General features: G+C 42.6%; 1 protein-coding gene across 6 annotated transcripts in view; it reads right to left on the reverse strand.

Moving 5' to 3' along the window:
* The window catches only part of bmpr1aa (bone morphogenetic protein receptor, type IAa), a 249,730-nt gene that overhangs the window by 10,337 nt on the left and 215,268 nt on the right, over positions 1-24,125 (reverse strand). For all 6 annotated transcript variants that reach the window (XM_070865839.1, XM_070865840.1, XM_070865836.1 and 3 more), the window contains 5 exons: positions 20,031-20,133; positions 12,498-12,597; positions 10,563-10,662; positions 8,049-8,187; positions 697-889 (listed from right to left, as the gene is read on the reverse strand). In XM_070865839.1, the coding sequence (XP_070721940.1) occupies positions 697-889; positions 8,049-8,187; positions 10,563-10,662; positions 12,498-12,597; positions 20,031-20,133 (635 nt within the window). The remainder of the gene's footprint in view (positions 1-696; positions 890-8,048; positions 8,188-10,562; positions 10,663-12,497; positions 12,598-20,030; positions 20,134-24,125) is intronic.

The following is a 24,125-nucleotide window of genomic DNA, read 5'->3' on the forward strand; positions in this document are numbered from 1 at the left end:
GGGCAATGATGCAGCAATACAGGGAGGCCAGAAGGGCTCAGACAACATGGTTTGTTTGTTTGCCAGCCACGACAGCTGGGGTACTGCGCTTGCAAGGACCGTTCCTCCCAGGTCGCCAGCATCAGCGCTCAGGAGATCAACTGTCCATTCCAGTTGGGCACCTTGATCACAGTCGGTACAGAGGCAGCAACATCAGGATTTGTTCTGCTGAAAGGGGCAGTTTTGCATTGTTGACACAAACCCTCACCACTGCCCTATGTGCCTTTTAAAGCAATTATTAAAATAATGGATCCATGGCTTCCCCAACACAGGTACAGAGTAAGCTGTAACTGCTGTAGATTAAAGCAGCCTCAATCTCGAGCACTATGGGTCATTTTTGCCTTCATTCATAAAAAGCTGATCTCTTTCACCTGTAGCTGGAAAGGGACAAAGTAAGGAAAAACAAGTGTAAAAGTGATGGGGGAACATAACAGGAAACAAAGTGGGGGGTGTGGGGGGAGAAGATGTAGTAAGAAAACAAACCAAGTATTTCACATTATGTGCAACAACTCATACCCAGACAAATTCCTGTGACAACTCTCAGGAAAGCACAACAGCCAGTGAGAAATGCTAGCATGGAAATCAAATCTCCTCTCCGGCTTTCCAATAATGTTAACCCGCGTCTGACGTACACTAATTAGAATGATAAGCGCTCACCTAGAATACTTTCGTGTCTCATTAGCACTGTCTGATAGATCTCAGTCTCCCGGAACCAGCTGGCCTCCTCAGCAGAAGGGAACACCTTTACTGCCACCTTCTCACCACGCCATCTCCCCATCCATACCTCACCATAGCGGCCTTTACCCACTAGCCGGACCATCTGAATCTGTTTTGCAATCGTACGTTGCACCTATTGGAGTGGGGTAAAGGGGGGGGGGGCAGGGAGAAGAGAAAGAACAAGAAAACGAGTTAATTATCGACACTATACTGGCAAAAGACAAGAGCTCAAATTAATGTTCAAAGTAATGGTTTTTCAATCCCTGCAAATACTAGGACTGTATCAGTTATTGGCAAGCAACAGTAGCACTGGATTTAAGCAGAGTTTTGTACACAGCAATGTGCAATCTTAAGACTCAGTCACATATATGTTTTACACAAGCTATAAATAACTAAAGGTATAAAAAAATTATCCAGGGGTAAAGTGCAAGGCTAACGGGAAGCCCCATGAATGTGGTATCCACAAACTGTATCTTCTTTAAATCTCTTGCTTGTTTTGAGATTTAGTGATTTTCAGTATATAATATATATTTTTATAAACTGATTTTGTTTGAATTTACTTGGGATTTTTGGGATCCAATTTTGTCCTCACTAGTATAACATTCCTACTGTTACCCATCTCTGTTAAAATAAGGGAATTGGGGAGGGGCGTGCATTCCAGAGTTAGAATTAAAATACCAGACTAGTCACTATAAAAGTGCCTAAACAGATATACACACTACATGCATGACTGAGGCCATAAAACATGGTTGCATTTCACAGCAGTGCATGAGGGTTACATTTAGACGAAGCCCTCCCACAGTACTGTGAAAATCTTCACTTCAATGCATCAATCAGCCAGCTAGCAGATTATATAGAGAGTAGGTATTTGGACAGGTACTGCTTGGATGTAATCTAATCAAGGAGTTTCAAATAACATGATAAATTTCAAAAGCAAAGCTTAACTGGTTTCTACATGTCTAAGTTTAGATTATATTGCCTTATGTTCATTCCTGTTACAGTAAAAATAAGTTTAAAAACATTGTTTTATAAAAATTTCCATCAGCATTCTGATGTTCACAACTGGCTATGTATCATCTCTGAACTGTCACCACTATAGCATTAGTTAGTAAAATAGGGAATGCTATATATTTCTCATTTGAAGTAACGACAGCTCTTGTTCATTCATGAATACAAGATAAGCGATCTATTCGGTCTATCCGAGTTCCATAAAACAGCACACTTGTGATACCTACATTTCTAAAGCTGACAGTGACAGCTGAGATTGCAGCTCCACACCAAAAAGCACAAACAGCTGATAGATCAAATATTGCTGCCGCATTCCAGGAAGAACATGACCCATTTTCCAGTTAGTGCCTGCAAACCATGCAGCTTCATACTCAATAATCCATCACAAAATGGATGGTGTGGAGACTGGCACCTGCAAACAATTTGGTTCTTCTACAAATGCAGTAGTAATATTCTAATCATAAACCTCTGTCGGAAATTGTAACTAAATTTTGTTCATTTTAACATGCTTTCTGTTTCTCCAGTGCAAGTGCAGTCTCTTGCAGACCTGTCAGTTAGGACCTTCTTGCAGGAAGACACATTCAAATTATATATTGGTGGATTCCTCTTTGGTCAGCGACCATTAAACTTAGCTACACCAGTTCCCTCAATGGCTCAAAAGAGTGTATGTTTATTGCGGTGCATCATTTTGTCAAACAAAGCAGTATGGCGATAGGTTCAAACTCTGTACTGAAATAGTTGGCCTCAGTGCCTCCAGGCTAGGGAAAAGAAAAATGAGCAGGATTCTGCTTCTCATCACTATCCAGTAATCCCAGCTGCAAAAGCGTGCGTGCACATGAATGTACATTTGTGTAGGTTAGCAGAGAACAAAATCGGGCTCAAATGTGACACCCATGGTGGTACAATCCACCAATGGTCACTGCCACACATTACACATATAAAGAATGGCCACTTTGGCGAGATACCAGAGGCTGTCAGGAAGAAAACCATTTTCTACCAAGTCTCCACCTTCAGGAAACCTGATACCGTTTGAATGACATAATCGATATGTAAAAGTAAAAAGGATACCAATAATCTCTGCACATATTAGCCGACCAGATGTGTTATTTTAGCAGGCCTTTCATAGCTGGGAGACTTGACATAGCAGCAAACATTATGGTAAAATAACGGGACTAAAGGTGGACAAGTCCCCTGGACCTGATGATTACTTACATCCTAGGGTCTTAAAAGAAGTGGCTACAGAGATAGTGGATGCCTTGGTTGTAATCTACCAAAATTCCCTGGATTCTGGGGCAGTCCCAGCAGATTGGAAAATGGTAAATGTAATGCCCTTATTTAAAAAAGGAGGCAGACAGAAAGCAGGAAACTATGGACAGATAACTCAACATAGGTTGTTGGGAAAATGCTGGAGTCCATTATTAAAGAAGCAGTAGCAGGACATTTGGAAAAGCATAATTCAGTCAAGCAGAGTCAGCATGGTTTTATGAAAGGGAAATCACGTTTGACAAATTTGCTGGAGCTCTTTGAGGATGTAAGAGGCAGGGTATGTAGGGGGGAACCAGTGAGTGTGGTGTATTTGGGTTTCCAGAAGGCATTCGATAAGGTGCCACATAAAAAGTTACTGCACAAGATAAAAGTTCACGGGGCTGGGAGTAATATATTAGCATGGATAGAGGATTGGCTAACTAACAGAAACAGAGAGTCGGGACAAACGGGCCATTTTTCAGTTGACAAACAGTTACCAGTGGCATGCTACAAGGATCGGTGCTGGGGCCTCAGCTATTTACAATCTATATTATTGACTTGGATGAAGGGACAGAGTGTAATATAGCCAAGTTTGCTAATGATACAAAGATGGGTGGGAAAGCAAGTTGTGAGGAGGACACAAAAAATCTGCAAAGGGATATAGACTAGTTAAGTGAGTGGGCAAAAGTTTGGCAGATGGAGTATAACGTGGGAAATTGAGAGGTTATCCACTTTGGCAGAAAAAAATAAAGCAGCAAATTATTTAAATGGAGAAAAATTACAAAATGCTGCAGGAGAGGGGGACCGGGGAGTCCTTGTGCATGAAACACAAAAAATTAGTATGCAGGTACAGCAAATAATCAGGAAGGCAAATGGAATGTTGGCCTTTATTGCAAGGGGTGAGAATGTGGAAAGAAGGGTTGCAAAAGTGGTAGATGGATAGAGAAGGTGGCAAAAGGATGGAGATAGGGAATCATGGGAAAATAGCTAAAGAAATGTCAAGATGCAAACAACTGCAGAATCAACAGAAAAAAAAGGGGTTACCAAGAGTTGAAGTTGAGGTTAGACACGGGTCATGAGAAAGCCCAAGGCAGCACAAAGAAAGAAAGCAATCCTAGATAGGAAGGGAAAAGTAATAGCTTCTACTGATAGGAAGGAAGGGAAACTAATTGGGTTCTTTACTGATAAGGGAAGACAGTGTAGCAAAGCTATAACCTGACACCAGCCCTAATTGGGAGACTTTCTTGCCTGCCATTGGACGTACTCGGGGGAGAAGCAGAAAGAGATTGGATAGACCAAGTGCTAATCAAATGTGTTCTGTTTTGAAAATGTATATCTACTGTGCTTTTCGCGCTGAAAAGGGCTTGTTCAGGGGAAGGTAAACAGGCTCTGATTGAGAGTGTCCCTTTGTCTTGACAAGTCCCGGCCGGAGAATCTTCAATAAAGGTCTTTTACAGAAAAGGCAAGAGGTGTTTGCGTGTCAGTGTATTCGCTGAAACAGATTGAGGGAAAAAGAATCCGTATTAACAGGGGGATAGAGTATAAAAGCAGAGAAGTCTTGCTATAACTGTACAGGGTAGTGGTGAGGCCACACCTAGTTTTGGTCTCCTTGCATTGGAGTTCAGACAAGGTTCATTTGGTTGATTCCGGAGATGAGGGGGTTGACTAATGAAGATAGGTTGGACCTATACTCATTGGAGTTCAGAAGGATGAGAGGTGATCTTATTGAAACATATAAGATAATGAGGGGGCACGACAAGGTGGATGCAGAGAGGATATTTCCACTCATAGGGGAAACTAAAACTAGGGGGCATAGTCTCAGAATAAGGGGTCGCCCATTCAAAACTGAGATGAGGAGGAATTTCTTCTCTCCGAGGGTTGCAAATCTGTGGAATTGTCTTCCCCAGAGAGCTGTGGAGGCTCGGTCATTAAATATATTTAAGGCGGAGATAGACAGATTTTTGAGCGATAAGTGAATAAAAGGTTTTAGGGAGCGGGCAGGGAAGTGGAGCCGAGTCCATGATCAGATCAGCCATGATCTTATTGAATGGCGGAGCAGGCTCGAGGGGCCGAATGGCCTACTCTTGCTCCTATTTCTTATGTTCTTAATGTGAAAACATTGTTTTCTTTAAAATATTCTTTCTGGGGCTACCACTGTCACTTATTGATTAACATCAGTGAAAATGCCTATGCATTTAAGTCAGCTCAAGGCACCTTAGGATGAGAGTTCACATTTTGAATTTGTTACAGATTCAGTTTGTAATTTCATCAACGCCACTGGGTGGTGCCCAGGCAATGCACTGCCACACAAGTATAGCAGGGAAAATAAACCGTTAACAACTGTTCTTGGGCTGCTCTTCTGAAGGTTGGCTAAAAATTGAAAGTAGGTCCCAAGGAAAGGTGGATGATGCTGCAGGGGGCGGGGGGAATTAATACTTGCTCCAAAACAGAAAATATGAATGAGCTAGATTTAATATACAGGTTAGAATTTAAGAATTTTTAGGATGGAAAAGACCAATAAGCCCAACAAAGCTGTACCTTTTCATAATTAAACCCCAGCTACGAGCCTTTTCAAGACTCCTCAATTCCATCTCACTTCACAAAATATCTAACCTTTTCCCGAATCGATTGATAATCTCCAGTTCAATGGCCTTCCCTGGTATCTTATTCCACAAGCCTCTATTCTTTGGTAAATCCAATTTCCTCTTTACTAGTAACAGCTTTTTAACCTCACTCCCCTTTGAACTTTTTACTATGGTGAATTTATCTTGGTCAGCACCTTCATTATCTTGAAATGTTCACCAATGGTCATTATGAGGCCTCCTGACTTCAAAAGAAAAAAGGCCACTGCCTTCATCTTTCTTTAGAACTTGAATTTCTGATACCGAGAATCATCTTTGTTGCTCACTGCTTTACTCTCTCAAATTTTACTCTAAGCAAGGCTCACCAGGTAACACAAAAGCCGCAGCAATTGCTAATTTTCCTCACAAGTGCGACACAAAAATGTTCAAACATTTTACTGAGTAGTCAAGACCATATTAGCTTGAATGATTTTAACAGTTATGCAAACAAAGGCTCAACCTTTGTTTCCTACATTACAACAGTGACTACACTCCAAAAGTACTCCATTGGCTGTAAAGTGCTTTGAGATGTCCGGTGGTTGTGAAAGGCGGTATATAAATCCAAGTCTTTCTTTTTCTTTCTATGTGATAATGCCATGTTGACTTACTGTTCTTTATATTCTTACAATGTTACTGGGTGACATTGATATCAGTACACAGCAGGAAAAATTTCACTTGAGCCAATGTTTTAAGAGAATTCCAATGTGCTTTAACAGCAGACCGAAGCACTTTAATGGCATGCCAATGTGCTTTAATAGTGTACCAATTGTGTACTGATTTGCTACAATATAGTGTGCTACTGTGCACTGATAGCAGACATGTATTGGAAACTCGAGTTTGGAAGCACAAAATCTTTGATCCAATTGTACTGCTGAGGGGAATATGCTTTAATAAAAGTCCAGTGACAACAACATACACGGAGGACTATTTGATGGATCTATAATGATATGAAGGTTTAATTTGCTTTTTTATTAACTGCTGGATTATATTATATTGTTTGGCAATGAATGCCAATATGAATAATACCCACCATACTGGTGGTACCATCTCCCCCACACATTCTCAGCTCACATTTTCCTTTGCAGTTGGTAACAAACTTAGTCCTTTATGAATTGACCTATTAGTTTTACTTAATCCCATTTCAAATTATCAGATGTTATCGAAACAATTGTCACATTGTTGAGTATTTGAAACACGATATATAAATGTAAATTATTTTTTTTTTTCCCCCGAAGGGAAACATTCAAAATGTGGAGGCAGTTACAAAGCTGATCCCTAGTCCTTGAGGTCTGAGTTATGGGGGGAGAAATTTGGAGCAACATGGGCTTTTTAGTCTTGAAAGGAGACATCCGAGAGGGGATCTTAGAGAGATGCAAGATTGTCAAGGTAAATCAGGAAAATAAAAATTAACTGCAAAAGTAGGACAAGGGCCCACAAGTTCAAACGAGTAAATGGAAAATTTAGGACTGATTTCAGGAAGCTGTACTTCACACACAAAATGATCCAAAGCATGGAATGAATTTTGGGATCGAGTAGTGGAGGCGAAAACCTTGCAATCATTTAAGAACCAATAGAATGCTGCAATAGGAGAGGGACTTTAGGCTATTTTTGGTTAGATGAAATAAGAATGGTCTTCCTCAACCACAATTATATCATAAAGTGGGCAATATGCAAACATTTTTGGTCCCTTAATGATTCTTTGTAATTTATGCTATCATCAGCAGGACGCTTGGTATACTTTCAGTAATTGAAGATCTTTGAATGTTGGTTTCTGTAGTTAGAACCTATCTTTTTCGGTAACTATATACAGATTCACAATAGAATGGAAATAATAAACTTGCTCACATGTTGAGAGTTTTGTTCTCTGTTCCTTCAGATATTTTTGTGAAAACTGGAGAAATATCTGACAGCTAGTCTATCTCTTTGGAAAATAAAACACCTGACAGTTACAGTTAAGGAGAGTTACTATCTGCTGTGTCCTGGAGTAGCAGGTAGGTTCCCGATCACAGCTGAGGGCGAGGAGACACAGACAGGGAGTGGAGAAGTGGTAAAAAGAGAGAGCAGGCACTTCTCCAGCTAGGGAATGGGAGGTAAAAAGGGTGAGGCAGCTGAGGTCAACCTCATACAAATTCTAATGGCAAGACTGATAGAGGGCTAGAAGCAAACGTTTTTGTCTGGAAATGGCAGGAGTTGCAGATGGAAAAGCTATTTATTAAAGGGGCAAAACAAAAACATTAGACATTAAGCTGCCAGCTCAGCTACTCTGGCTCTGAGTCCTTGCTATTTTGCGTGTGGTAGGGTCCAAGTATTGCAAGACTGATATGGACAATAAATTGTCGTCATTTGGTTAAGCTACAAATTACCTAGGAAACCAACTCAGTTTGCGATCATTCGAAGTTGTTCAAATAGTGCTCTTACCAACAGAGGGAGCCCAGATCCACTACCCGAGCTCTGTGACTGGTCAATCAGGTCTTTCAGTGACTCGCCTGGCGGAATGAAGGCCACGTCCTGTTCAAGATCCCGGTTGTAACGACGCCTGTCTGCCTGCCCCTTGTACCTAAAAAATAGTTGGCATTCATCATCCTTTGCTATTCATTCAATTTTCGTATGCCACAAGCCAAGAAAGGGAAACAACACTACACAGGCCAGAGAATAAAGTTCAGCTTTCAGAGAATCAATGAAATACCTGCTTACAAATAAACATCAGTCTCCATTGTATTGCAACAACAAAAGGGAACAAGATATTTGAAACAAGATTGAAGTACATATAATCACAAGAGATATTTTCAGCTGCACAAATGGGACTAGCACAATCTGGAAGTCTTTAAAATGGAAATAAGCAAGAAAGTATGGCAACAAGGGGGCAAACGAAACTTCGGTTTAATGTCTCATCCAAAAGAAGGCACCTCGGCAGTGCAGAACTCCCTCAGAACTGCACTGAAGTGTCAGCCTACATTATGTGCTCAAGTCTCTGCAGTGGGGCTTGAACACATGACTTTCTGACTTAGAGGTGAGGATGCGACCATTGAGGCAAGGCTAATAATTGTGCAAAATGCTAGATTAGAAAGCGCCTACAAACTTAATGTGCTAATCATCACTGGGTGACACCGCTTCTTTAGAAAGTTTGTGATTATATGATCATCCATTACTCTGCTGTACCCAAGGCCTCATTCAGGTCACACTTTCAGTTCTTTGCCAGATCGGGCACCATTCATACTCCAATTAACCACAAGAACACAAACACACAAGAATGAAGGTTTGTACAAAAAGGGTTCATTTCTTCCAACGAATGAGGAAGACCATACCGATGACTGGCATTGTAACATTCCTTTGACAACATCCGAAAACATGACGCCAGGTTCTACATGTACATTGACAACACCCAACTCTACCTCACCACCAACTCTTTCGCCCCTCCACTGTCTCTAAATTGTCAGACTGCTTGTACTGGACGAGCACAAATTTCCTCCAATTAAATATTGGGAAAACCAAAGCCATTGGGGTAGAAATTCGGTCGTGCCTCTGTTGCGGCATTAACTCAGGTGGAGCTGTAGATTTTGCGTCGGGAAATGGTTTACGCATCCAGTTGCTAAATACACCAGCTGGGCCCTAAGTGTGAAGCAGAGTACTAAGGGAGGCGTTCCACATCTCTTGTAGGGTGCTAGGCCGGCTGAGCAAATGAAAATCCCAAGGTAAACAGCCAGCCTCCGGACGCCCTAAGAGAGGCTTCCGTGAGAGAAAAAATCTGAAAAAACCCAGCAAAAACATTCCCAATACTTTCCTGACGTTTTTCACATGAATCGCAAAAATAAAAAACAATCACACTTACCTCAGGTACACATTCCTTCCCTCACTGCGCCCGCTACAGCTGGAACCGCCACACTTTACAGGTGGTCCCACCAGGGGACGCTACGGATCGGGCGAGTTTCAAATTTCGAGCCAGTGTCGCAACCAGGGGGCATTGCACACCGGTTCACCTCTCCCGGGCGGTAATGCTCCACACCCCAACAAACCTGGCACCGAATGTCCCGGCAGGGCACTGGAAGCTGGCCACCTGCCCAGAAATGCTTTCCGCCGCTACTCCGGGGCAAAAACAGAGGCGGCAATGGACCGAAAATCCAGCCTAGTGTCCTTGGTCCCCGCCACAAACTCTGCTCCCTCCCCCTGGCAACTGTCTGAGGCTGAACCAGATTGTTCACAACCATGGTGTCGTATTTGACACAGAGATGCACTTTCGACCACCTATCCGCGCCATCACCAAGACAGCCTACTTCCACCTCCGTAATATCACCCAAATCTTCCCCTGCCTCAGCTCATTTGCTGCTGAAACCTTCATCCATGCCTTTGTTACCTTAGACTTGACTATTCCAACACACTCCTGGCCGGCCTTCCATCTTCCACCCTATATAAACTTGAGCTCATCAAAACTCTACTGCCCATTTGTTAACTTGCAGCACGTCCCGGGCACCCATTACCTGTGCTCGCTGACCTACACTGGCTCTCTATCCGGCAACGCCTCAATTAAAACATTTTTATACTTGTTTTCAAATCCCTCCAGGGCCTCATCCTTCCCGATCTTTGTAACATCTAATGGCCACCTCACAGGTATAATAGGTTCTAGTCTTTCCTTGGTGTCCCATCATGCTATATAACAACAACTTATATTTATATAGTGCCTTTATCATTATAAAACACCCCAAAAGAAATTACTCCTGTTTATTTGCAGCTTTATCTATAGTTTAGTTCTTAAAAGTGGCCAACTGTCTAGACCAATGACAATTTTTCGACATAAAAGGCTGAAACCTTAGGAACATCAACTAAAACTATTAATGCTGCACTTAAAATGTAAATATTTAAGAAACTGCAATAGCTAAAACAAGTGGAACACGCGTGACTACTTTTCCCTTAAAACACACCCGAATCAGCTCTTACCTGAAGTAGAAAGCTGTTGTGATTATAATCAGGACAAAGATGCAGACGATCAGTGAGATCAACAGGCCTAACCGATGGACATCATCCTCAAATAACCCATCTGTTTGCAAGGAAAGGTCATGTTAAAAAACATGAAAAATAATGCATCAAATGCCATTGGGCACATCACCAATGCACTGATGGCAGTCACAGCTATAATACCAAAATGCACATCACAAATGCAAAAGGTTTACCCCAAGGTAATTTGACTAATTGCAAGACACCTTCCAATAGTGATTAGGGTGTTCAGCAAAAAATGTCCACAGTGGTTTATGGTCAGAAAACTAACCACAACCAGCGAAACTTTAAATCAATGGCTAGAAGTAGGCAGAAATATTAGTAAAATATTAGCAAAATTACTAGCACGATGGTCACTTTTTACTTGGAGGAAATATATACAATTTATTTTTCTTATGCATGTACTATAGAATAACACTCATATGAGAATTGTGTCATTCAGTTGCTTGTGCCAAAAACATTAAATCTGTAATATATTAAAAGTTTTGCATGTCAACTTTATGCATTATACATTCCTGTGCCCACATTTACAGGGGAAACTGCCTCTGTAAACCTCTAATGCTTTAATTACATTACCTTACCAGTGGTGGAGCTAGAACGCCCCAGTTTTGGATCTGCCAGCTCCTCAGCCGATAACGCAGAGAAACCTATATGACCCAACAAGTATTATTTCCCTGCTTCACAAATTGCTGTTAAGTTTTGCTATGTAACTATTAATAATGATATAAAATCAAATTATCACTCGATAAGGGTAGTAGGTAGTATGACAGTAAAAGTGCGTCTGAATTACATCTGCGCACCCTGGTACATTATCCCCATTTCTAACTCTGCTTCATGTGAAGACTACTCTTGGTCTCGACTCGCCATGTGCAATGCTATGGGTAATCGGTTAGTATTATATGAATTGCTGTGCAAAAAATGTATTCGTAATATAACTTCAAGCTATTGAAGACAAGTAAACATGTAGAGAAATGTTACATGCATTGCCTTTCAAATAAGGACTGGCCATGTGTTACCTATCACACTACTGCAAAGTCCATGTCACAGTGCTTCAGACAAATGCTGCAAGGACAGCACAGACCACACACTTCGCATTCGTTCAGACGAACACAGAAAAACAAAAGCAATTCACTGCAGCAAAGATTAGCACAGAGCCAATGCAATTCATGTATCACAATATTTCAGCTGAGTGCAGACTATGACAAAGCCAGTATAAATCATGGCATCTCCCCGCTTTAAAAACAAATGCGATAAATTGTACTAGTGCAGAAAGACCAACATTTCTAACAGGTGGGGAAACTGAGACTGCCAAAAACCATAAAATTAATATATGGCATCAGAACATAAGCAATAGGAGCAAGAGTAGGCCATCTGACCCCTCGTACCTGCTCCGCCATTTAATAAGATCATGGCTGATCTGATCATGGACTCAGTTCCACTTCCCTACCCGCTCCCCATAACCCTTTATTCCCATATTGCTCAAAAATCTGTCTATCTCTGCCTTAAATATATTCAATGACCCAGCCTCCACAGCTCTCTGGGGCAGAGAATTCCACAGATTTACAATCCTCAGTGAAGAAATTCCTCATCTCAGTTTTAAATGGGCGGCCCTTTATTCTGAGACAATGCCCCCTAGTTTTAGATTCCCCTATGAGTGGAAATATCCTCTCTGCATCCAACTTTGTCCAGCCCTCTCATTACCTTATAGAAATACAAGTTTCAAATGGAAGTTATCAATAATATTTTCCACGTTGAATTTGAAATCTTACACGTTCTCCTAATTAAAATATTGTAGAAGTTAAGAATGTCAAGTATGTAATTTTAATGAGATAGGAAAGTTCAGAAATCGAGAAACCGCAGGCTCTATGTCCAGCTTACCTGTATTAGAAATTGGAGTAAGCGTTGGGTGCAAATCTTTGTTGCAGAAGTCAGTCTTGCAGCACTCAATAGTTCTTCGTTTTCTCACTTTTGTTGAATCCTACAGGGGGAAAATAAAGTACCAGATCAATGATATAAGTGTTTCCAAACCTAGGTTCCAAATAACAAACAAAACAAAGTCATTGAGGTTAGTTTCGATTTCAAGCTTAAAAACGAAGATGTGAATTAATGCTTGACAGCTGCAGTAGTGTCAGATCTAACCATTCTGGTAAAGACATTCCTGATAAGAATAGCACACCACTTAAATTAATTCCTATTGCGTCTTTCAAGAATACAGAATTTCAGTAAAAAAAGTTTTCTTCCTCCTTCAGATTAATTTCAACATTTAAAAAAAAAAAAAATTCTTGGTATGTGGGAGTCGCTGGCAAGGCTGGCACTTATTGTTTTCAATAGTTGCCCTTGTACAGCTGGGTGGCTGGCTGGGCGGGCCACTTCAGAAATGAGTTAAGAATCAACCATGTTGGTGTGGGACTGGAATCACATATAGGGATGGCATTAGTGAACCAGTTGGGATTTTACGACAATTTAACAGCTTCACCTTTACTGGTACCAGCTTTTTATTTCCAGGTTTAAAAAAAAAACTGAATTAGGAAGGAATTTGAACTCAAGCTCTCTGGATTATTAGTCTAGGCCTCTGGATTACTAGTCCAGTAACATTACCACAACACAATCACATCAGTGCCTCTTTAAAAGATCAAAATGGTTAACACTTCAAAATTCTCCTAATCCATCCTAAGGGAATCCCAATCTAGTCTCCAGGGTGTATCTCCATACAGTTCTTCCTTCGGATATCAATGGTATTGCAACATGGAACAGAACCCATATACTTTCGCTGAACAGTCGACACTTGCATTAGGTCCATATATTCAGGCTTGCGTACAACTGAGATAATTCAACCCCAATTACAGGAGACCTGACTGAGGTAATTTCATATAATGCCTTCCCATTCTTTTCAATTATGTCACCTTTAAACAACAACTTGAATTTATATAGCACCTTTAACATTGTAAAACATCCCAAGGTGCTTCACAGGAGTGATTATCCAACAAAATTTAACACTGAGCCACATAAGGAGATATTGGGATATGTGACCAAAAGCTTGGTCAAAGAGAGAGGTTTAAAGGGGTAAAGAGAGGTAAAGAGGCGGAGAGGCTTAGGGAGGAAATTCCAGAGCTTAAGGCCTAGGCATCTGAAGGCATAACCACTAATGGTGGAGTGAAGAAAATCGGGATTGGGCAAGGACCAGAATTGAAGGAGCGCGAGATCTCGGAAGATTGTTGAAGATTACAGAGATAGGGAAGGGCGAGGCCATGGAGGATTTGAAAACAAGGATGAGAATTTTAAAATCAAGGCACTGCCGGACTGGGAACCAATGTAGGTCAATGAGCACAGGAGTGATGGGTGAAAAGGAGATATGGGAAGTTCAGATACGAGCAGCAGAATCTTGGATTAGCTCAAGTTTACCGAGGGTGTTAGGTGGGAGGCTGGCCAGGAGAGCACTGGAATAGTCAAGTCTAATCGTAACAAAAGCATGAATGAGGGATTTAGCAGCAGACGGGACGGGCGATCTTGAAGGTGGAAGTAGTCCATCTTGTCGATAGAGGATATGGTGGGGTCAGAAGCTCAGCTCATGGTCAAATAGGACGTCTAGTTGCAAACAGTCTGGTTCAGCCTCAGACAATTGCAGGGAAAGTGATGGAGTCATTCCTCGTTCACACCTCATTGATTCTTCCATAACAGTTTCTTGTAAGATGCTGAGGGAAGATGATCAAAATCTGGACTATGATCAATGATTGACGACATTACATATACAAAGTCAGAGAAGAATTTAATTCATTACAAATTTTGAGATTATACAAACAGCCACACAGGACAAAACAGAAATCTTTTGTAGAATGTGGAAAAAGGTGATTACAAGATTGCTGGGAAACTTTTTTTTGACAAAGACAAGCAGATTGGAAGAGTCAGCCAGAAGTCCCAATATGCTGAGAAGAGGCAAGTGCTATATAGACAATCTGAGGAAAACAATCTTGCTCGTCACATGGACCTTCTCTATACTTTAAAAAGAACCCCAACTTTGGAAGACTAGCCTTGAGAAATCATTGACCGAGGCAAGAGCAGATTGAGATGCTCTTGCCAGAAATGCGCAGCAGCCATGGAAAGGCATTTGTAAACAATCATGTTGATGTAGAGTGGATAACACAGAGTACCATGTATGGATATTTTTTAGGCTTTTCAATGAACCTCCATGGAAATGTTTGGTGTATGGATCTAGAGCCCTGTCCTTCAATTACCTGAATCCCAGTCCAGAATGACAGAATAAAGCTATCCTCTCTCTCGTGCTGTGTGAAAATGTCTTAAAAAATTGGATTGGGGCAATCTATATCCAGTTTCTAGCAGATATCGATCTACAGCACAAAATTTCTCACAAATTGACACTAATTTGACAAACTCAGAGAGACCACAGACATGACTGATGCAGGACATGAAAATATTGCATTAGAACAGCCAAAGACATTCTTCTGAGCCTGGGGTTTAGATACACTATTGGGGTTTTGTTTATAAAGCTTCACATTGGATGGCTACAGTGGAAAGTGTCCTATTCCTCAGCATTGATAATCACTTTGACCACTATAATAAGCATAAGGAAAGTGATCATCCAACTTATATGGAATAACCCATCATAGTATATTCCACAACCCAAGTATCTGCAGTAATATTAATGCACTGTCAGATGCAGCTCACTACAGAAACTTGATTGAAAGAAGTGGTGGCAAATCCAACAAAATGTGTTTGTCCACAGCAGGTGACATTGGGTGAATTACTGAATCTGTCAGAAGGCTTCTGGAGTGGTGACCAGAATTAGATGTACAACTCTGTTCCAATATCCCTGAAAACTCGATTGCCATTGTTGGCCGCAATGTGAAACAGCGCACAAGTTTTTTTCTTTTATAACCCCAAGGACAAAGTGAGTCTTTACCTCTTGAATCTTATAACACTAAGCACTAATGAAGTGTCATCTTTCATTAGACATATCTAATAGCCTAACTTGAACATCTGATGAGAACCCAAGCAATTATACTATAGGTGCAGTGTCGAAAATCCGGAGTCCAGGAATCCGGACCGATCGGTGTCAGGGTCGTCCAGAATCCGTAAAATGTTCCGGAATCTGGGCCCGCCGACTTTGGGGTCCCGTCGTTGCCCGACCTCTGGCCTCGTCTCACTGCCCCTCGCTCTTACCTCGAGGCCTCCTTACCAGCCCGCCCGAACAGCTCCACCACAGCAGGGCCCGCCCGAACAGCTCCTCCTCAGCGGGGCCCCGCCCAAACACCCCCACAAAGGCGGGACTCCACCCGAACACTCCCACCACGGCGGGGCCCCGCCCGACGACCTCATCGACGGGGCCGGCGACCCGAACAGTTAATCGGCGGGGACCCTCCCCTCCTCCTTTCGGACGTTCTGAAATCCGGAAATACCAGAACTTGGGCTCGGGTGTTTCCGGATTCATGATGCCAGAAAGACAATCGAAAGTCCGGAAAAGCCCAGAATTTGGAATGGCCTCGGTCCCGGATTCTTGACGCCGCACCTGTACTAGATATACAAAACTGAGTTGAGTACATCACACTGCTGACTAGCTGGCGTATCTTTAGCTTTCCTGCACATGTTCAATCCAGACTTATTTGCCCCGTGAAAGTTCTAAATTTAGGCAACATATTTTGAATGCTGAAACATGATCCTAAGATCCTGTTGTAATGTAGGAAAGTAGGGGATGTTTGTTACAGGGAATGGAACACTTTGCATCTTGGGTACCCATTGTAAGGATCACGTGCTATTAGGTTGTCAGACAGAGAATAAAAGTGCCTCCTGTGACCTCCGAGATTTAACAGCAGTTTAGTACTATTGGCCAATGTCCATTGGGACTAAAATTGCCAAACCTATTTCACGTAGGTCTCTTACAACCTACAGACAGAGGAGACTTTCATCCCAAGTCTGACCCCCAGGGATGAAAGGCCAGTGTCAAACCCACTGCGCCACCCAGTAACCTATTTTTTAAAAAAAGATTGTGGGTCTAATAAGAATAGAAAGAAATTGCTCAGTTATTGTTTTCGTTGCCGGAAGGGTAGGATTTTCAGCTGTGCTGGGGGCACAGTCCATTCAAAATTGGTGCTTTTTAGAAATTAATTAAAAGAAACTGCACGAAGGAAAGTGAGCATTACCTGCCAATGTAACTCCAATTTCTCTGAAGGACAGAGTTGGAGGCTTAAACTCTAGCTGTCTTGTCCTTAAAGCCCAAGCACTCCAATCCTATTTGCACTTATATTCCTCACTCCACTGGTTTCCAAAGTTAGAATTTCACAGACCTGAGGTTTGCTAAAGCTTTTCTCAGCTCTTTGCTCTTTTCGGTCATCAGTCCTATATCTGAACACCTAGATCAGTTACAACAGAATTTGAGATATCTGAAAATTAATGGGTACATTTATTTGGACTCAATTTATGCTCTGCAGGGCTTTATAGTGAACACCAAGCGGTCCACAAAGACAAAGGTTCTGGACACTCCTGGTCTATCCCACAAAAAACAAATCCTCCAATACATTCTGGGACTGCGAGCCCTTGTTCTAGACTCCCTGCATCTACCCTGTCAAGCCCTGTAAGAATGTATCAATGAGATCACCTCTCATTCTTCTAAACTCGAGAGAATAGGCCTAGTCTACTCAATCGCTTCTCATAGGACAATCCCCCCATCCCAGGAATCAGTCTGGTGAACCTTTGTTGCACTCCCTCTATGGCAAGTATATCCTTCCTTAGGTAAGGAGACCAAAACTGTACACAATACTCCAGATGCAGTCTCACCAGGACCCTATATAAGTGGAATAAGATGCCTTTACTCTTATTCAGTCTGGTGAATTCCAATTATTGGCTTTCTACCAACATTTTAAACTTTAATTCACAGCAAAATAGTAGTTTTTATAAGCAGACAGTGTCTCCTCTGAACTGAGTGGGATAGTGTGCTATAGAACCAACGATTACCTCTCAACTACTGCACTTGAAACTATGTTTCCCGGGCCTCGGGAAATCTGGCAGCTGAAGAGAGGCGAGGATGCTGGATGCAAGATGCCTTTCCAGCTTGTAGGGCAGGAGGAGCAGGAGTGCTTTGCCCCGGCCCACCAAGCTATCTTGTTAACCTCTTCAGTGATCGTGCTACCCATTCTGATGCCCTTCCCGGACTGGGCCTCGTTCCACCCCTCATGTCTTCCCCAGACTGCGATCTCCTTCTCACCCTTCCTCCCCACCCCGCCCTATGTATTCCCTGGTCTGCGAGCTCCTTCCTGCATGCCCACCTACATCCTCTCTCCGGTCTGCACTCTTCCCATGCCCACCACCCCATGATCCTGTCCACCCCTCCTGCACCCGATGATCTCCACGATCCTCTCCCCTCCTCCCCCATCGATGCCCCCCCTCCCCCCCCGACCCATGATTTTTCAGGGAAACCTCATCAATATCCACCTCAACCCATACCCGATCTCTCTAAGGGCCCCACCCCCACCCAATCAATGTCATTCCGGATCTCTCCTTCCCTCCCCTCCCCTCCCCGGCTGCGGCCTAGTGCTGCAGACTTACCCGCCTGACAACCAATTAACCTCTCAGTGGCTGGGAAACGGATTCCAAAAATGGTAAACAGGTCCTGCTGTTAAATTCGGCAGGACCCCAACTGCAAAATTGCATCCCCACCTCCATGTCCGGCAAATATCGTGGCCCAGCTGTCAATTCCAGGAACTAAATTGAACTAAAGATAAAGAAAAGTCTGTAGTATATTTCCCATTTCAATCAAGTTCAAAAACATAATGGAGTACACAGGCAAAAAATCATTTTGGTTCATGGATGAGATGTTCACAGCTCATTCAAACCTTGCACCTAGAATAAATCTTCTTCAAAACAGATTCACCTTATATGTCTATGCCATAACAAAAGATAATATAGAAGTCTCTCAAACCTTTACAATTCAGAGTTATGGAACACACCCACTAGATAGCTTTCTGAACAATGTGTTGGATTAACAGTAGTCAAAGATTTATTTTTACTTAGAAAACCAAAAACTAAAAGCATTAAAAAGACTATTGTTTGATTATACTTAGATATACTCTGGTTCATCAGAGTATATCTAAGTATAATCAAACAATAAGGAAGGCCCCCTCCCCTGTATAGTACCTGGGAGCAGAACATAGATAAATTGAGTGAGTTATATAAAAGACCTGTCCTTCCCTAGTACATTTCATATGCACTTTGCAGGAAATTTTAACTTTTGCTTTTCATCTCAGTTTTTAATCTACTATTAGAATCGTTAATTCACAGTGCAATCCATAAGGAGAGACATTCTGTACTTCTGCGCAGGATCGAGCTTTTATTTTGGAAAGGGGAGGGATCAAGGGGTATAGAGAGGAAGCAGGAATGGGGTACTGAAGTTGCATGATCAGCCATGATCATATTGAATGGTAGTGCAGGCTCGAAGGGCCAAATGGCCTACTCCTGCACCTATTTTCTATGAGTGGGTGAGAGGCAAGAAGGGATATGGGATGGGGGACACATTTTGAAACAATGGGTTTATACAGTTTTGCTTTTTCAGAGGACCATCACTGGATAACTTAAATGGGGTTCCAATTGTTTAGGTTCAGATGACTGTATCCAGAAGAAAGTTACTCCATTGGTAGGATTAGATGAACCATAGTGTTATTTTTGACCAACTTTGGAGGTGCAATTCAGAAGAAGTAAATATCCAATTACAGGAATGTGCTTCTGAGAGAATCATATTTAAGTGGCTTGCTGCATTGGATCTCGGTTGAGTCCTGCTGGGCATTCTGTACCTTGAACAAATTATGGGAGGAAAGCTTTAGTACTGGCAAAAAGGACCAGCTATGAATTGGGAATCATAAGCATCTTCCACCATTAATGAGTTGGTATATTTCTTATTCTAAGATGGCAAGATACAAAAGATTGCCTATAGATTTGAAAGGAAGATGAGTTGGCAAGAATGGATTCGTCCAATTTAGTGATCAGAGTGCAGTGGATGATGTGTAGATAACCAATGGGAGAATAATTTGTATGCTTTTCAATTAGAGGTACTGCGAAAAATAAAAAAAGTGACATAGGTAGTGTAGGTAACAGGCTCTATACAAAAGAAAACAATGAAGAGACTAAATAATGACCTGTGTTAGGTTATGCAAAGTCAATACAAACATACACGTTCCCTAAAATATGTAACGGATCAGAAGATTTAGTATCTTGCATTAACTTTTTTTTTTTAAAAAAAGCAAAACTGGAAACAAAAAGGCAAACAAGACTAAGTTCTTGCAGATATGCCAACAGTTCAGCAATTGAGTCATCAGGTTAGTTATTCACAATATCCAAAATTAAAATACAAGACTGATACATATTAGAATACAGATCGAGATCCTTACTTTACAGTGTTGGTCTTACCTTGCACTGGAAATCTGCTCCTTCTAACCTCATGCAGCCAGAGCCGTGGGTAATTTCCCCATTTTCATCCTCTTCAATAATGGCAAAACAGTTTCCATTTGTTCTGCATTATAAAAATAAATAAATTAGTAAAACTTGATATGATATTTAGGTAAGCAAAATTAAGTGGATGTGTCAGTTTTACCAGTAAGCTTTCTAACTGCTACCTAGTTTTGGTGCTAATTGAACAAATTGAAAAATATAGACATGCCATGTGCCTGGAGACACAGTTAGAGAATCAGAGCCAAATGCATGCTGAGGACAAGGATGATAGCTTCAGTATGTCGAAGAATTATTTTGGGATGTGGGAGATGGGGAGATGGAAAGAAAGTCAAGCATGTACAGGCTGAGAACTGGGAGGTCAGCCTTTACATACATGTATGTCACAAAGAGATTACCTCTCTTCAGTTGAATCTTCCTCCAAGAGGCATCTTTCATGTGGCTGGAATGATCACACTAGGTCATGCTTTCCTGGTAAGATGGCATACATAGAGATTACCTTAATGTCTTGAGATGTAATGATGTCACAGTGTGGGGGGTCTATCCATGTATTTGTTTTCCTGCCCTACATATTATAAAATCGAAAGCCCTAATCCCTTGCTTGTTATCTATTTTGCCCACTCGTGCCCATAATCGGGTTGATGGCCATTAAAGCCGAAGGAGCTAGTTGAGAAGGCGCGTGATGCTTGAAAAATACTTTCCAGATGACGACTATCAATAGTAGATAAAATTTCTTTGGAAGATCACATTCTCTGCCTATCACTGGAGATGATCAAACTTGTACAAGAATAGAGGGAGGAGAGGCCTTGAGAAGGGGATGCAATTACAGCCAATAAAATTCATTGGGCAGTGAAGCCTGGGCTAAAAGCGGCCTATAAAAGGCTCAGCAGTCCGGGGAGCGTCGAGAGAGGCGGGAGTCGAGAGAGGCAGCGGCCTATAAAAGGCTCAGCAGTCCGGGGAGCGTCGAGAGACGCGGGAGTCGAGAGAGGCAGCGGCCTATAAAAGGCTCAGCAGTCCGGGGAGCGTCGAGAGAGGCGGGAGTCGAGAGAGGCAGCGGCCTATAAAAGGCTCAGCAGTCCGGGGAGCGTCGAGAGAGGCGGGAGTCGAGAGAGGCGTACTTGTGCAGCTCCAGCTGAGAGAAGTCAAAAAAGTAGAAAGAAATCAAAAGGTGACGTCACAGCCAACGTGGTAAGTGATTGGCTGCTGATTGGTGAGTAGTTTTTCTTTATTAGTCAGTAACTTTTAACATTGTTGTCGGCAATTTAAGTGTATCTAAGGGTTAAGTCATGGCAGGACAGCTCGGTCACGTGATATGCTCCTCCTGTACCATGTGGGAACACGGGGACAACACCAGTGTCCCTGACGACAACATGTGCGGGAAGTGTGTCCACCTCCGGCTACTGACGGTCCGCGTTGCGGAGTTGGAGCTGAAGGTGGATTCACTCTGGAGCATCCACGATGCTGAGAATGACGTGAGTATCACGTGTAGCGAGTTGGTCTTACCGCAGGAGAAGTGTCCACAGCCAGTGAGGGAATGGAAGACCAGCAAGAAGAGTAGTGCAAGGAAGGTAGTGCAGGGGTCCCCTGTGGTCATCCCACTGCAAAACAGATACACTGCTTTGAGTGCTGTTGAGGGGAATGACTCATCAGGAGCGGGCAGCAGCAGCCAAGTTCATGGCACCGTGGCTGGCTCTGTTGCACAGGAAAAAGAGTGGGCGAGCGATAGTGATAGGGGATTCAATTGTAAGGGGAATAGATAGGCGTTTCTGCGGCCGCAACCGAGACTCCAGGATGGTATGTTGCCTCCCTGGTGCAAGGGTCAAGGATGTCTCGGAGCGGGTGCAGGACATTCTAAAAAGGGAGGGAGAACAGCCAGTTGTCGTGGTGCACGTTGGTACCAATGACATAGGTAAAAAAAGGGATGAATTCCTACGAAATGAATTTAAGGAGCTAGGAGCTAAATTAAAAAGTAGGACCTCAAAAGTAGTAATCTCGGGATTGCTACCAGTGCCACGTGCTAGTCAGAGTAGGAATCGCAGGATAGCTCAGATGAATACGTGGCTTGAGCAATGGTGCAGCAGGGAGGGATTCAAATTCCTGGGGCATTGGAACCGGTTCTGGGGGAGGTGGGACCAGTACAATCCGGACGGTCTGCACCTGGGCAGAATCGGAACCAATGTCCTCGGGGGAGTGTTTGCTAGTGCTGTTGGGGAGGAGTTAAACTAATATGGCAGGGGGATGGGAACCAATGCAGGGAGATAGAGGGAAACAAAAAGGAGGCAAAAACAAAAGACAGAAAGGAGATGAGGAAAAGTGGAGGGCAGAGAAACCCAAGGCAAAGAACAAAAAGGGCCATTGTACAGCAAAATTCTAAAAGGACAGAGGGTGTTAAAAAAACAAGCCTAAAGGCTTTGTGTCTTAATGCAAGGAGTATCCGCAATAAGGTGGATGAATTAACTGTGCAAATAGATGTTAACAAATATGATGTGATTGGGATTACGGAGACGTGGCTCCAGGATGATCAGGGCTGGGAACTCAACATCCAGGGGTATTCAACATTCAGGAAGGATAGAATAAAAGGAAAAGGAGGTGGGGTAGCATTGCTGGTTAAGGAGGAGATTAAGGCAATAGTTAGGAAGGACATTAGCTTGGATGATGTGGAATCTATATGGGTAGAGCTGCAGAACACCAAAGGGCAAAAAACGTTAGTGGGAGTTGTGTACAGACCTCCAAACAGTAGTAGTGATGTTGGGCAGGGCATCAAACATGAAATTAGGGGTGCGTGCAATAAAGGTGCAGCAGTTATAATGGGTGACTTTAATATGCACATAGATTGGGCTAACCAAACTGGAAGAAATACAGTGGAGGAGGATTTTCTGGAGTGCATAAGGGATGGTTTTTTAGACCAATATGTCGAGGAACCAACTAGGGGGGAGGCCATCTTAGACTGGGTGTTATGTAATGAGAGAGGATTAATTAGCAATCTCGTTGTGCGAGGCCCCTTGGGGAAGAGTGACCATAATATGGTGGAATTCTGCATTGGGATGGAGAATGAAACAGTTAATTCAGAGACCATGGTCCAGAACTTAAAGAAGGCTAACTTTGAAGGTATGAGGCGTGAATTGGCTGGGATGGATTGGCGAATGATACTTAAGGGGTTGACTGTGGATGGGCAATGGCAGACATGGATGAACTACAACAATTGTACATTCCTGTCTGGCGTAAAAATAAAAAAGGGAAGGTGGCTCAACCGTGGCTATCAAGGGAAATCAGGGATAGTATTAAAGCCAAGGAAGTGGCATACAAATTGGCCAGAAATAGCAGCGAACCCGGGGACTGGGAGAAATTTAGAACTCAGCAGAGGAGGACAAAGGGTTTGATTAGGGCAGGGAAAATGGAGTATGAGAAGAAGCTTGCAGGGAACATTAAGACAGATTGCAAAAGTTTCTATCGATATGTAAAGAAAAAAAGGTTAGTAAAGACAAATGTAGGTCCCCTGCAGTCAGAATCAGGGGAAGTCATAACGGGGAACAAAGAAATGGCGGACCAATTGAACAAGTACTTTGGTTCGGTATTCACGAAGGAGGACACGAACAACCTTCCGGTTATAAAAGGGGTCGGGGGGTCTAGTAAGGAGGAGGAACTGAGGGAAATCCTTATTAGCCGGGAAATTGTGTTGGGGAAATTGATGGGATTGAAGGCCGATAAATCCCCAGGGCCTGATGGACTGCATCCCAGAGTACTTAAGGAGGTGGCCTTGGAAATAGTGGATGCGTTGACAGTCATTTTCCAACATTCCATTGACTCTGGATCAGTTCCTATGGAGTGGAGGGTAGCCAATGTAACCCCACTTTTTAAAAAAAGGAGGGAGAGAGAAAACAGGGAATTATAGACCGGTCAGCCTGACATCGGTAGTGGGTAAAATGATGGAATCAATTATTAAGGATGTCATAGCAGTGCATTTGGAAAGAGGTGACATGATAGGTCCAAGTCAGCATGGATTTGTGAAAGGGAAATCATGCTTGACAAATCTTCTGGAATTTTTTGAGGATGTTT

This window comes from Pristiophorus japonicus, chromosome 22 (genome assembly GCF_044704955.1).
Source record: "Pristiophorus japonicus isolate sPriJap1 chromosome 22, sPriJap1.hap1, whole genome shotgun sequence".
Lineage (NCBI taxonomy): Eukaryota > Metazoa > Chordata > Chondrichthyes > Pristiophoridae > Pristiophorus > Pristiophorus japonicus.